At 43.1% G+C, this 14002-nt stretch overlaps 1 protein-coding gene across 1 annotated transcript; it reads right to left on the bottom strand.

Annotated features, from left to right (window-relative positions):
- Positions 1 to 3539: 3539 nt before the first annotated feature.
- On the bottom strand, positions 3540 to 13529 carry vhll (von Hippel-Lindau tumor suppressor like). The gene is made up of 3 exons (XM_080191734.1): positions 13294 to 13529; positions 9100 to 9234; positions 3540 to 4636 (listed from the first exon to the last, which is right to left on the bottom strand). Exons 1-3 carry the CDS (start codon positions 13472 to 13474, stop codon positions 4473 to 4475), a joined length of 480 nt encoding a protein of 159 aa, XP_080047860.1. The 5' UTR covers positions 13475 to 13529; the 3' UTR covers positions 3540 to 4472.
- Positions 13530 to 14002: the final 473 nt, after the last annotated feature.

Raw genomic sequence — 14002 nt, 5'->3', positions numbered from 1 at the left:
AGCAGACGCAGCACGGTTTCATTAAAGGGAAGTCGTGTCTGACAAATTTACTGGAGTTCTATGAGGATGTGTCTAGGGCGGTGGATAGAGGAGAGCCGGTGGATGTGGTCTTTCTAGATTTTCAGAAGGCGTTTGACAAAGTGCCTCACAAGAGGTTATTGCAGAAGGTCGAGGGACATGGAGTTGGGGGTAGGGTGTTAGCGTGGATAGAGGATTGGTTGTCAAATAGGAGGCAGAGAGTGGGGGTCAATGGGTGCTATTCGGATTGGCGGATGGTGACTAGTGGAGTGCCCCAGGGGTCGGTGCTGGGGCCTCAGCTTTTTACCATTTATATAGATGATCTGGAGGAGGGAACCGAGTGTAGGGTGTCGAAATTTGCTGATGACACCAAGATTGGGGGAACGGCAAATTGTGCGGAGGGTGTGGAGAGTCTGCAGAAGGATCTAGATAGGCTGGGCGAATGGGCCAGGAAATGGCAAATGGAACTTAATGTTGGCAAGTGTGAGGTGGTCCACTTTGGTAGGAAAAATGGTAGGAAGGACTATTACTTACGAGGCGAAAAACTGCAGCAGGCGACGGTGCAGAGGGACCTCGGGGTCCTTGTGCATGAGTCGCAAAAACCCAGCTTGCAGGTGCAGCAGGTGGTCAGGAAGGCGAATGGGATGCTGGCCTTCATAGCGAGGGGGATTGAATATAAAAGTAGGGAGGTCTTGCTGCAGCTGTATAGGGCATTGGTGAGGCCGCAACTGGAGTACTGTGTGCAGTTTTGGGCGCCGTACCTGCGCAAAGATATTTTGGCCTTGGAGAGAGTGCAGAGGAGGTTTACTAGGCTGATACCGGAGTTGAGGGGGTTGAGCTATGAGGAGAGGCTGAATAAACTGGGCTTGTACTCGTTAGAGTTTAGAAGAATGAGAGGAGATCTCATTGAGACGTATAAGATGATGAATGGGATGGATAGGATAGAGGTGGAAAGACTCTTCCCGCTCAAAAAAGACAATAGGACTAGGGGGCACAGCCTCAAGATAAAAGGGGGGCGGTTTAGAACGGAGTTGAGGAGGAACTTCTTCACTCAAAGGGTGGTGAATCTCTGGAATTCTCTGCCCGTTGAAGTGGTGGAGGCTGCCTCGCTAAATATTTTTAAGACGCGGATTAATGGGTTTTTGATAGGAGAGGGGATTAAGGGTTATGGGGAGAGGGCGGGAAAGTGGAACTGAGCAGCGACAGATCAGCCATGATCTTATTGAATGGCGGGGCAGGCTCGAAGGGCTGGATGGCCTACTCCTACTCCTATTTCTTATGTTCTTATGTTCTTATGAATGGCAGAGCAGACTCGATGGGCCTATGTTTTACGGTCTTATGGGCCCCCATGCCTGCATGGGTTCCTTCCCACAGTCCAAAGATGTGCAGGTTAGCTGGATTAGCCATGCTAAATTGCTCCTCAGTATCCCAAGATGTGATTAGCCACAGAAAATATATAAGGTTGTGGTGTTGGGGAGGGAAATAAGATACTCAGAGTTGGGCTAAATGGCCTCTTCTACACCATAGGCATTCTATGACAGGATTGTCATGTTTTCACTGTTTCTTTTCTTAAGAAAAGCACGTGTGAAAATTTACTGAACACAACTACACAATGATGTTCCATATATTGGATACAGTGCAGCACACAGTGCTCATAAAGCATCAAAGTGTACCTTCGAATTGATTGCCCTGTATCGCTTTGTCAGATGTCTCAGAATCAAAAGAGAAACATCTATTCAGATTGTTTTCTATTCAGTAGTTTAACTGGAATTGGCACTCAGTCTGAAGTTATTGTTAAGTCTCTATTTTGGAGTTAGTCCTTCCCGTCGACAGGAACCTCTAGTCCCAGCAAAAGAGACCCCCCGTGATAAGTTCCTGAGTGGGTGAGCCACGAAAAGCAGCATAGACATCAGCTGGACTGGAAAGGAAAATGCCATTGAAAAGCACAAGAGCAGCACGGTGAGTCTGGGCAGAAATTCCAACCCTTTATTCTCAAATCACTATGGTTTCACTTATCCCCATCTTTGTAATCTCCAGCCCTATGACTGTGATTTCTGCACTCCAATTCCAGAATACCCTCCCTAAAGCACTCATCGCACAGCTTGTGAAACCCCTTTGTCTTCTTGACCATTTGTCCTTATACTTCCTTATGTGGGTCAATGTCAAAATCTTGTTTAGAAACACTCCTGTGAAGTGTCACAGGACATTTTACCACATTAAAGGCACTATATGAAATGCACATTGTTGTTGATGATGGGTGACTGGGGACATTCTCCTTCTGTTTGCGCCAGCAGGATTCTCCCATCCTGCTGCAGCAAATGGAGATTTGGCTAAGCGCCAAATTCCCTGTCCTCTGACAGCGGCAGTGGGGCACGAATAGGTAGAGAATTCTGGCACAGGAATGTGTGTGGTGTGTTTCTAACAGGGTGTAACCTCATGGAGGCTGCGGATAAAGCAGCAAGACAAGTATAGGAATGTTCTAACCCAATGTCACAGAGCAGCTGCATAGTGTCTCTGGCACCAATAGGTATTGAAGTGTAGACATTACACAATAAAAAGCAGAGAAAATACAAAGAGCTAATAAATCACATTTACATAGTTTAATGATTAAATAACATACAATTTAAGGACAGGAAATTCAAGTGATAACACCCAAAATGAGAAACATTTACAAAAACTGATTGGATGGCATGCATTGATTCAAATGGATGCTATCCCAGAGCAAGACAGTGTTGCTTTCTAGAAAAACAGATGGAAAAGGAAGAAGTTGACATGCTTATAGTATAAAACCTGCTCCTTGTGAGGAACTGACTGAAAAAGGACCAATGTGAGTGTCAAAAACAATCAATACCTGAAGATTGCTTTGTTGATGCATTGCCTCATAAGATGAAGATGGATCATTATTGTGCAAATAATATTTAACTCTTAACACTAACCTAATATTTCTTCTCCTGGATCCAGAAAAAAAAACCTCTTATTTCCCCAAATGTTATGGAGAGAAAAAAAAGGGAGTGCAGTTGTGTTCCATCTTTCTCATCGTTAGAGAATTCTCAAACGTCCAGAGCCTGTCCTCAGAACAGGCACATGGAAAGGGATACACAAATGTATTAAGAAGGGAGTTTCCAGCAATGTTCAAAATGTTTTGCAGTGTGCCCCGCCCCCCCATCTCCTCAAATCAGACAGCCTAAGTAAGACAGGAACAAGGGTCGCATCATCACAAAACAAGTACTTCTGTCGATGGACCAAAAAGGACTTTTCTGCACTATATGGTACTATGATCGACTTGTAGCACCCCCTCAATAGTTTAGGTCAAATGGCAGACTGGCTGCTATTCTCCAATAGCAGACAGAATGCGCAAAGTCTACCAACTCTATTGATTATGCAATAAGTTCATTAAATTTTGGATGCAACTCTGCTGCCCACTTAGAATCACTACACTGCAGAAAGAGGTCATTTGGCCCATCAAGTCTGCACCAACAACAATCCCACCCAGGCCCTGTCCATGTAGCCCCATGTTTTTTTTTAAACCCTGCTATTCTCCCTGACACTAAGGGGCAATTTAGCATGGCCTATCAATTTAACCTGCGCATCTTTGGACTGTGGAAGGAAACTGGAGCACCCCCACCCCCCACCCAAGCAGACAGAGAACGTGCAAACTCCACACGGACTGTGACCTGAGGCCGGGAATCAAACTAGGGTCCCTGGAGCTGTGAGGCAGCAGTGCTAACCACTGTGCTGTGCAAGAGCAGGGCAGAACTATCATGACACATAATTCTCAGGAGACCAATGACTGAGTAAAAAAAATTTCCAACATCTTAAAATCTGAAATCATTCAGCAAAATGGTTTGAAAAATGAGAAACTCCAGCAAAACAAAGTTACTCATAATTTCACAAAGCCATAAAAAAGGGGAAGGCTTGTATTTATGTAGCATTTTTCATGACCGCCTGACATTCCAAAGTCCTTGACCGCCAATGAAATAGTTTTGAAGTATAGTCACTTTTGTAAAATGCAAACAGCACAGCAGCCAATTTGTACACAGCGAACTCACATTAACAAAGATAACGTAACATTTACTTGTCACAAGTAGCCTTACATTAGCACTGCAATGAAGTTGCTATGAAAATCCTCTAGTCACCACACTCTGGCACCTGTTTGGGTACACAGAGAATTTAGCATGGCCAATGCACCTAAGCAGCACATCTTTGGAGTGTGGAGGAAACACACACAGACACAGGGAGAACATGCAAACTCTGCACAGACAGTGACCCCCAAGCTGGAAATCAAACTCAGGTCCTTGGTGCTATAAGACAGCAGTGCTAACCACTGTGTCACCAGAAGTAATGTTGAGAATAAAGACAGGTTCATCTCAAATGGCAAAACAAGATAGAGATGGCAAAATAAAACATTATCATCTGTCCCTATTGGGAATGGTGTACTACTAAGTCTGAGGTTATTAACTGTTTCTGTACTTAGTGCTCAAGTTTTCAATCTCTCTCAGCAGATCTGGAGAATTCCTGAGATCAGTGTGCAATGTCTTTGGGAGTTCCAGTTTTGTGTAATCTTCCGACTTCACTCGTTTACGAATATATTGCAGACAGCAGTCCTTCAGTGAATACACTGTAAAGAGAAAAGTTTGTTACCACACTGGGATGATAGTGTTGAGCTTTAAATGTTTTAAAGATTCAGGCTTGTCAACCAATGGTGCAAGCTAAGCACTTGGGTCCTGAAATGGTTCTAAGGGCCAATGACTAAGTAAACTGCTGGACTCAAGACAAAATATGGATTTTTCCAGTAAGCACGATAAATATGCTACTATGCATTCAATCATAGTTTGCAATGATTTGGGTAATCCAAGCCAAATGGTGGAGAATTGCTCTAGTTATCCTCAATGTTCTGGACAAGAGGAAATAATTCACTATTTTTACATTAATCAGGATTTTGCTCCTAAATTCCAGTAATTAACAAATTTCAGATTTGTGTATACACAAAAGGAATTATTTTATGTTCTTCCCCATGACAAAGTTTTCCCTCATCTTGCTTTTCTCATGCAGTTTGTGTCGATCATTCACTGCAGTAATGACAAGGAAATCTGCAGCAAACCCACAGTAATTCTACCCCCAACCCTCATATGTTTGAGGAAAAGACAGATGGGTCTTTTTTATTCTTCATTCATGGGATGTGGGCATTACTGACTGAGTCAGCACTTACTCCCACCCCTAACTGTCCTTGCTATTTCAGAAAGCATTTAAGACCCACATCACTGTGGGTCTGGAGTCACATATGATCCAACACTGGTAAGGATTTCCTTCCCTAAAGTACATTAACAAACGAGGTGGGTTTTTACAACAATCAGTAGTGGGTCATCATTAGACTTTTAATCCCAAATTTTTACTGAATTCAAACTTCACCATCTGCCATGGTGGGATTTGAACCCGGGTACACAGCAGTATCCTGGGCTGCTAGTCCAGTAACAATACCACTACGCCACTGCCTCCCCATAAAGTAATTCAGGCTCAGTATCGGTGAGGTCAGCACTCTCTGAATGTTTCACTTTCTGGGAATTAACTCATGTCTCCCAGTGTGGCAGCTCGATCCAAGACAGCAACAAACAAAATCCATTTAGGATCTGGACTGAATGCCTTTGGGATGATTCTGCAGCTGGCACAGAGTCCTCAGGAATAAGGCTGGAATGAGAACATTTTTCCATTGGCCGTGAGCCAAATGCCCTTTAGCCCACAGTGGGACTCGAAGGACTGGGCAACCCAGGGATATTTAAAAATTATTTTTCTTTCTGATCTTGGGACCGTGGCTCAATTTTCAGTAATGAGATATTTTTAACCATTTATCACCCATTTCAAACAATGACGGGATAGTAATGAGATGTTGAATCTGTGGCTGATGTTATTTTCTCAGCCTAACTATAAGCATTGAGGTAATTTGAAATACCCCTACTGATCCCCAACTGCAGCCAGCTAACGCATTAGAAATAAAAAAAAACAGAAAATGCTGTAAATACTCAGAAAACTCCTGCGGAGAGAGAAACACAATAGATATTTCAGGTTTGTGACCTTTCATCAGAGCTGATGAAATCCTATTATATTTCTAGCTTTTATCAAATGATGGGGCAGGGGGAGGAGTCTGTGATAGGTGAGAGCAAGACAGAAAATAGCAGCGTTTAAAAAGGTACAAAGGGAAGTGGTCTTGGATGATTTGTGTGAAGTTTGCATGTACTACCTACGTATGTGTGGGTTTCCTCCCACAGTCCAAAGATGGGCAGGTTAGGTGGATTGGTCGTGGTAAATTGTCCATTAGTGTCTCATGATATGTCGGTTAGGGGGGTAAATGTGTGCGGTAATGGGGTCAGGGCCTGGGTAAGATGCTCTTTCAGAGAGTCGGTGCAGACTCAATGGGCCAAATGGCCTCCTTCTGCATGTAGGGATTTTATTAATGGAGCAAGAAACAAAAGATGTCTAGATGAGGCACGAATGGCAGGATAGCAGCTGTCCAAACACAAAGTAAAGGGACACAAATCAAAGCAGAGAATATAAAATTGTTGAACTCGGTACTGAGCCCACAAGACTGTAAAGATAGAAAGGTGTGCGATGTTCCTCGAGCTTCCATTGAGCTTCACTGGAACACTATAGCAGGCCAAGGCAAGCCTTGGAGCGAGGTAGAGAATTGAAATGACAAGCTCATGGACTGAACGGAGGTGTTCCACAAAGTGATCACCCTGTGTTTATTCTCTGGGGAAGCGATGGCCTAGTGGTATTATCACTAAACTATTAATCCAGAAACTCGGCTAATGTTCTGGTAACCCAGGTTCAAATCCCACCACAGCAAATGGTGACGTTTGAATTCAAGTTTTTAAAAAAATCTGAAATTGAGAATCTACTAATGACCAAGAAACCTGTACCAATTGTCGGAAAAACTATCCGGTTCAGTAATGTCCTCAAGGGAAGGAAATCTGCCATCCTTATTTGGTCTGGGGTATATGTGACTCCACACCCACAGCAATGTGGCTGACTCTCAACTGCCCTCCGAGGGCAACTAGGGATGGGCAATAAACGCTGGACAGCCAGCGTCGTCCATGTCCCATGAATGAATAAACAAAAAAACACATTGTGAGCAGAAAACACAATATAGTCGTTTCTCTTACTCTTGTGGGATGTGGGAGCCAATCTTGTTGGCTAAGCAAATAAATTAAATCAAATTAACTGAGAGAGACAAGTTTTTTTCCAGGGGCTGTCCCTTTAAAAAGAAAACCGCCCAAAACAGAAAACAAACAAAGCAGAAAAGAAACTTAAAGGGACGTGAGAGTCACTGGCAAGGCCAGTATTTGTTGCCCATCCCTAATTACCCTTGACAAGTGGATTGTTGGGTCATTCCTGAGGTAAGTCAAGAGTCAATCACATTGCTGTGGCTCTGGAGTTCCAAGTAGGCCAGACCAGGTAAGGACTGCAAATTTGCTTCCCTAAAGAAGGCTACTGACAGATTGGGTTTTGACCAGATGAATTCTTATGACAATTGATATTAGTTTCATGGTCACGATTAGACTAGCTTTATATTCCAGATTTGTTGACAGAATTTAAATTCCACTAGCTGACGTAGGACATTAGCCTGACCCTACTAATTCTGTGACATTACCACTATGCTACCATCTGCCCCTAAAATTGAAAGAAGTTTTTTTTAACAAATCATTTTTTGACTTGAGTGTTTGGGGCTTTAAACAGTGAAAAGGGAGCAGAGAAAAGGGCAACTGTTGCACCTCCTCTTTCTGCACTAAATAGGAGGGGTGTTGGATGTAACTAAGGAGTGGACTGGGGTTATGTGTAGGGAGTAGTCCCTTTGAGATGCTAGTGAGGCAGAAATGGCAGAGGGTGATCTATACAACTTGGAGGCTGGTGGGTGGGAGGTGAGAACAAAGGGAACCTTATTACCGTGGCAATGGTGGTTAGCACTGCTGCCTCACAGCGCCAGGGACCCAGGTTCAATTCCTGGCTTGGGTCATTGTCTGTGTGAAGTTTGCACATTCTCCCCATGTCTGTAAGGGTTTCCTCAGGTGCTCCGTTTTCCTCCCACAGTCCAAAGGTGTGCTGGTTAGGAGGATCAGCCATGCTAAATTGCCCCTTAGAGTCAGGGGGACTAGCTAGGGTAAGTGCATTGGGTTACAGGGATAGGAAACTGGGAATGGAAGAGTACTTACAGGAAATGGGATACTAGGAATTATAGTCAAGTTAGTTGTGGGCTCAGTGAATATTGGTTGATAACTTATCCCCAGAAATGGAGCCAGAGAGGTGAAGGGAAGAGTCAGACCATATAAAAAAGGTAAGACAAGAGTGGAAAGAAGGCCAAGTTTTTCAGTTCAGTGTGAGACCAAGAAGTGGCATTGATCAATCTACTGGAAAGAAATGCAAGTGAAGCAAATCAGAATAAGACTGGAACAAAGTGTTCCAAATACCCCACCAAAGGGCAGCCATAGTTCAGACCCATGTGGGTACACACAGCAACATCTTTATTTGGAGGAAGTCAGTGAAGTTGAAGGAGAGATTATTCAATGTGAGAACAAGTTCGGGCAGGCAGAGGAGGATGGTGATGGATGGAGATCATTTGGACCTCTGTTCAAAGGAGAGCTTTCAGATAAACCTGGCGCGGGAGGAAAGTGTAGACGAGTTGGAGATCTGCTGTGAAAACAAGGTAGCTAGGGCCAGGAAGCTCGAAACTGCTGAAGCAATGAGGTCATCCAAAGAATCACAAGGAGAGAAGAAATGAGAGACAGGAAGAAATCAGGAAGGCTGGAAAATGGCTTTGATTGTGGTCTGAATGGTGAAATGACACAAACCACCTAAATTATAATGGAACTGAGGGGAGTTTTTTTTAAACTTAGTAGAGAAATATTTCAATGCAATTGTTGGAAAAAGGTTAATTAATAAATGAATGATGTCATTTTGGCTATCAAAGCAAGATGTTCACAAATGCAGACATTTCCAACATTGACAGTGGGTCTACAAACTAATAGCAGACCAACTGCCAGTGATTGGTGAGAGTTCAGTTGGAGGTGAAGTTGTTTATGCTGTATTTACCTGGAACTATAATACTAACAGGTGTGTAAATAGGACCATCTTCATCATACTGCGCTGACATTGGAAAATATATCTCATCCTTGTTTATAAGCAATTTGTCTCCAGTGTTTGCATCCCGAAAAACCCATGGATGAGCTGAAAAAAAGCGAAAATGAATTTGGCATCAAGTAATGGACTGTTTATGTCAGTATCTGATGTCTCATGAGACCTCCTGCTGCTGCTGTTATTTTCATGTACATCAACTAGAAGTACACGATACTTTTGTCAAGACAGCAAGAAACCACAAAAGGTTGAACAATGCCCAGTTGATCACGCAAACCAGCATCCCATCCAATCACTGTCTACACTTCCACTGCCTCAGAAAAACAGCCAGCATAATCAAAGACCCCACACACCCCAAACATCCTCTCTTCCACCTTCTTCCATCAGGAAAAAGTCTGAGGTCACCATAGAAACCCTACAGTGCAGAAAGAGACATTTTGGCCTATTGAGTCTGCACCGACCACAATCCCACCCAGGCCCTACCCACATATTTACCTGCTAATCCCTCTAACCTATGCATCTCAGGACACTAAGGGGCAATTTCAGCATGGCCAATCAACCTAACCTGCACATCTTTGGAGTGTGGGAAGGAACCAGAGCACCCAGAGGAAACCCACACAGGCACAAGGAGAATGTGCAAACTCCACACAGACAGTGACCCAAGTCAGGAATCAAACACAGGACCCTGGAGCTGTAAAGCAGCAGTGTTAACCACTGTGCTACCGTGCCAAAAAAAAGTTACTCTACCAAGTCACGTACCAACCAACTCAAGAACGGCTTCTTCCCTGCTGCCAGACTGGAGTGAACCTACCATATATTAAATTGAAACCGAAAGAGAAAATGCTGGAAAATTCTCAGCCGGTCTGGCAGCATCCATAAAGAGAGAAAAGAGCTGATGTTTTGAATCCAGATGACCTTTTATCAAATCCAAATGACCCCCTGCCAGACCTGCTGACATTTTCCAGCGTTTCTCTCTTTTGGTTTCAGTTTCCAACATCTGCAGTAATTTGCCTTTATAATAAACTGGTCTTTCTCTACACCCTAGCTATGAATGTAACACTGCATTCTGCATCCTCTCCTTTCCCGTGTACGTTATGCTTTGTCTGTGTAGCGCACTAGAAACAATAGTTTTCACTGTACACTAATACATGTGATAATAATAAGTCAAATCAAATCAGTAATTCTGTTCCAACATTGACTCTGCAAAGTTGTCCAAGGCTCCTGATGCTGAGCAATTCAACTCCCTGATAATGCAACACACAATAGAAAAACAGCACTGAATCTCCTCTACTGATGGGATGGGTCTGCACTGACAATCGTATTGCTGGCACGCACAATTATTATTGCACAAATTCCCCTCTTCAACATCCAAAAGTAATGTTTATAAAGCAAGAATGTTTGAATTCTGAAACTAGTTGATGAAGTGTATTGCATCAGATTGGTGCAAGATAATGCTATTTTCCAACTGAATCTTGGCCACATCAAAAGCTATCATCGTTTTCAGCTGTTTTGTTATGCATTCACTATCTTTCTCAACTCAAAACAGCTGTAAAAATGCTCATGCTTCTATTCAATGCATAAACACACCGACTAGTCCATAAATTAGCAGCTGGATATCTAACTACATTATAGTAAAATACTTGGAACAATATATTTTTAAAAATCACTTTTGCCTCAATAAAAATGTTATCTTGCTGATGGCCTTGTTACCACTTCATTTTGCAATGTATTTTGACTGGCCTTTGGCAGAGTTGAGTTCCAACACAAAGGAGATTCCGGATAAAAGCAAATTACTGCAGATGCTGGAACCTGAAACCAAAAGAGAAAATACAGCAATCCTGTCAGACAGAAAAGCAGTACTTCTCTGACAAAGAGTCATCTGGACTCGAAACGTCAGCTCTTTTCTCTCCTTACAGATGCTGTCAGACCTGCTGAGATTTTCCAAAATTTTCTATTCCGGTTGCAAAGGAGATTCCTCTTCTCCATTGCTAAATAACTAGTCCATTTGGCTGGCAGTCAACAGTTCACTCAAATGGCCTTACTTCTTGTGTGCACCTAGACAGTGGTCATCAGTAAGCTAATTTTATGGAGGCATCAGGCAAAACTAAAATTCACATGCATACACTTTCTACCAAATCACCAACAGCAGATGTACCCATTTGATTTGATTTATTGTCACGTGTGCTATACAGACAAAGCATACCATTCATTGAAAAGGAAAGAGTGCAGAATGTAGTGTTACAGTCATAGCGAGGGTGTAGAGAAAGATCAATTTAATGCAAGGCAAGTCCATTCAAAAGTCTGACAGCAGCAGGGAAGAAGCTGTTCTTGAGTCAGTTGGTACGTGACCTCAGACTTTTGTATCTTTCTCCCGACGGAAGAAGGTGGAAGAGAGAATGTCCAGGGTGCATGGGGCTGGCTGCTTTGCCAAGACAGCAGGAAGTGTAGACAGATTTGCCAATTAATTATCAATACAGATGGAAGCTAGGAGCGAAGGGGCATTTTCTTTGATCTCTAATTTTGTGTCATTTTTTGGTAGAATGCCATTTCTGGAGGCAATGTTTGCTAGTGTCTTTGCAGACCATGAAACACATCTTAGATGAGTCCTCATGTAACACAGCACAACTGGAAAACCATTGCCTCTGTTATTGCTGGTCCAGGCTGATGAGGGGAGGTGGTGATCTAGTAGTTTTATCACTAGACTATTAATACAGAAATTCTGCTAATGTTCTGGGGACCTAGATTTGAATCCCACCTCAGCAGCCTCCTCTGCCTGCCTGAATTTGTTCTCACATGTACAAAGTTAATTCGTAGCCTCCATTAGTGCTTGGGTTTGTGAAACAGAACTTCTATCACTCTTCCATCACAATAATGCACTGCCTGGGAGTGTGGCAGAAGTGAGATGCCTCACATCCTTTAAAAAATGACCTGGATGAGTACTTGGCACACCATAACATTCGAGTCTATGGGCCAAGTGCTGGCAAGAGGATTAGGTCAGCAGGTTACGATCTTTCATGTGTCAGTGCAGATTCAATTCCATTCATTCTGATTCATGCCTAAGGATTCCTTTAAGGAAAATCTGTTGAATTTTTTTTTCATGAAAGTGATCCCAACTGCACTCATTGTTCACAGGTGTACATTCCCTGGTCAAACAGTGTAGAGGAAAACTTCATCAAGTACCAAATTATATAATAATTTCCCCCCAAACTCTAAGCATGCCACTGGATTATTTAACAGCTTTTAAATATGGCCATTAAATTTGCACATTCAACCATGATTGCTGCATAAATTATGAACACATTTCTGAGATTGCACTGATTCTGAATTTACTCTGTAAAATGGAGAATCCCCTGCAGAGTTTTTACTTGAAACCCAGCCAAGAAAAGAACAAGTCACCTTGTTAGGTGAGTTTGAACAGCAGTCGAGGATGTTTCAGATACACTGCAACAATTCACCAAAGATCCTTAGATAGCATCTTTTAAACCTACAACGACTTCCATTTAGAAGAAGGGCAGCAGATGTATGGGAACACCACCACCTGTAAGTTCCCCTCCAAGCCACTCATCATCCTGACCTGGAAATATATTGCCGTTGCTGGTACAAATTCCTGGAACTCCCTCCCAAACAGCACTGTGGGTGTACCGACACCATATGGACAACAGTGTTTCAAGAAGGCATCTCACCACCACCTTCTCAAGGGTATCTAGGGATGGGCAATAAATGCTGGCCTAGCCATGTCCCACAAATGAATAAACAAAATATTGCAGCAACTATCAAAAATAGGAGAGGGTCTGGGTCAGATACTCTCAGAGAGCACTCATTGGATCAAATGGCCTCTTCTGCATCGTTCTATGATGCCCAACAAAAATACACTTTGAAAATTAGACTTATTCAAATCAGATATTCAATCAGTTGATTTGCTTTTAGCCCCAGATAACGCTCACAGCTATACTGAAAGTCAGTGCAACTTATGACCGACTACAGCCTTTGAAAGTAAACACTTAATACTTGAAGTAGTTCCAGGTCTACACGGGAAACTATACAGGGCTTATCCAACCCTCTGTCGATTTCTAAGAGGATGAGGTCTGTTTAGCAGAGCAAAGTAAACCTTAAAGCTTCACTTCCTGCACGGTTCATTCCCCAGTTACTCACTCCGAAACGTGCACATAAGCAGACTTTCGCCTGGCGGGATGTCATCGTATTTCTGCGGAAATCCCTCAAAGTTAATCCACCAAGGTCTCGCAACCCGCCGGCTCCGATTCACGAATTGGACAAAAGTGGCCTCATCCGAATTGAGGGACCTAAGCGGCCGCCTGCGTGTGACCCATGCCATCCCTGTCTAAACCACAGCAACGCCACACCCACTGAATGCTTTCCCTTTACAACCCAGTGCAACCAGGAAGTGCCCAACTCAAAAACAGAGGCCAATTATTCTTAAAGGCAGAATTGTTCTCCCGATGCATCGCAGTTGGGGAGGTGAAACTGAGGAGGGTTGGGGGGAGCGGCTTGTGCTAAACTGAGATTAAAGACAACTCAATCTTTTTGACTAAACAATGAAACCAAATTAAATTAATTGAGGGACAAATTAAAGACAAATCAACGTGTAGGAACTATTTAGGTTAACATTTGTGACAGCAAAGACTGTGGAAATACATGCAATCAACAAGCAGACTTTAGTATGTGTGTTCAAACCAAGAGGACCAAGGGTACCTAGAAATTGGTCCTGAGGCCTCATTTCAAAGAATTATAGAATCCCTATGGTGCAGAAAGGGGCCATTCAGCCCACCGAACCTGCACAAACAACAAACTCACCCAGACCCAACCCCCCACAAATCCCACCTATTTACCATACTAATCATCC

This window comes from Carcharhinus amblyrhynchos, chromosome 6, assembly GCF_965287045.1.
Source record: "Carcharhinus amblyrhynchos chromosome 6, sCarAmb.v2.hapA, whole genome shotgun sequence".
In the NCBI taxonomy this organism is placed as follows: domain Eukaryota; kingdom Metazoa; phylum Chordata; class Chondrichthyes; order Carcharhiniformes; family Carcharhinidae; genus Carcharhinus; species Carcharhinus amblyrhynchos.
Note: the sequence above shows the minus strand (reverse complement) of the source record. Positions and strands in the feature narration are given on the sequence as shown.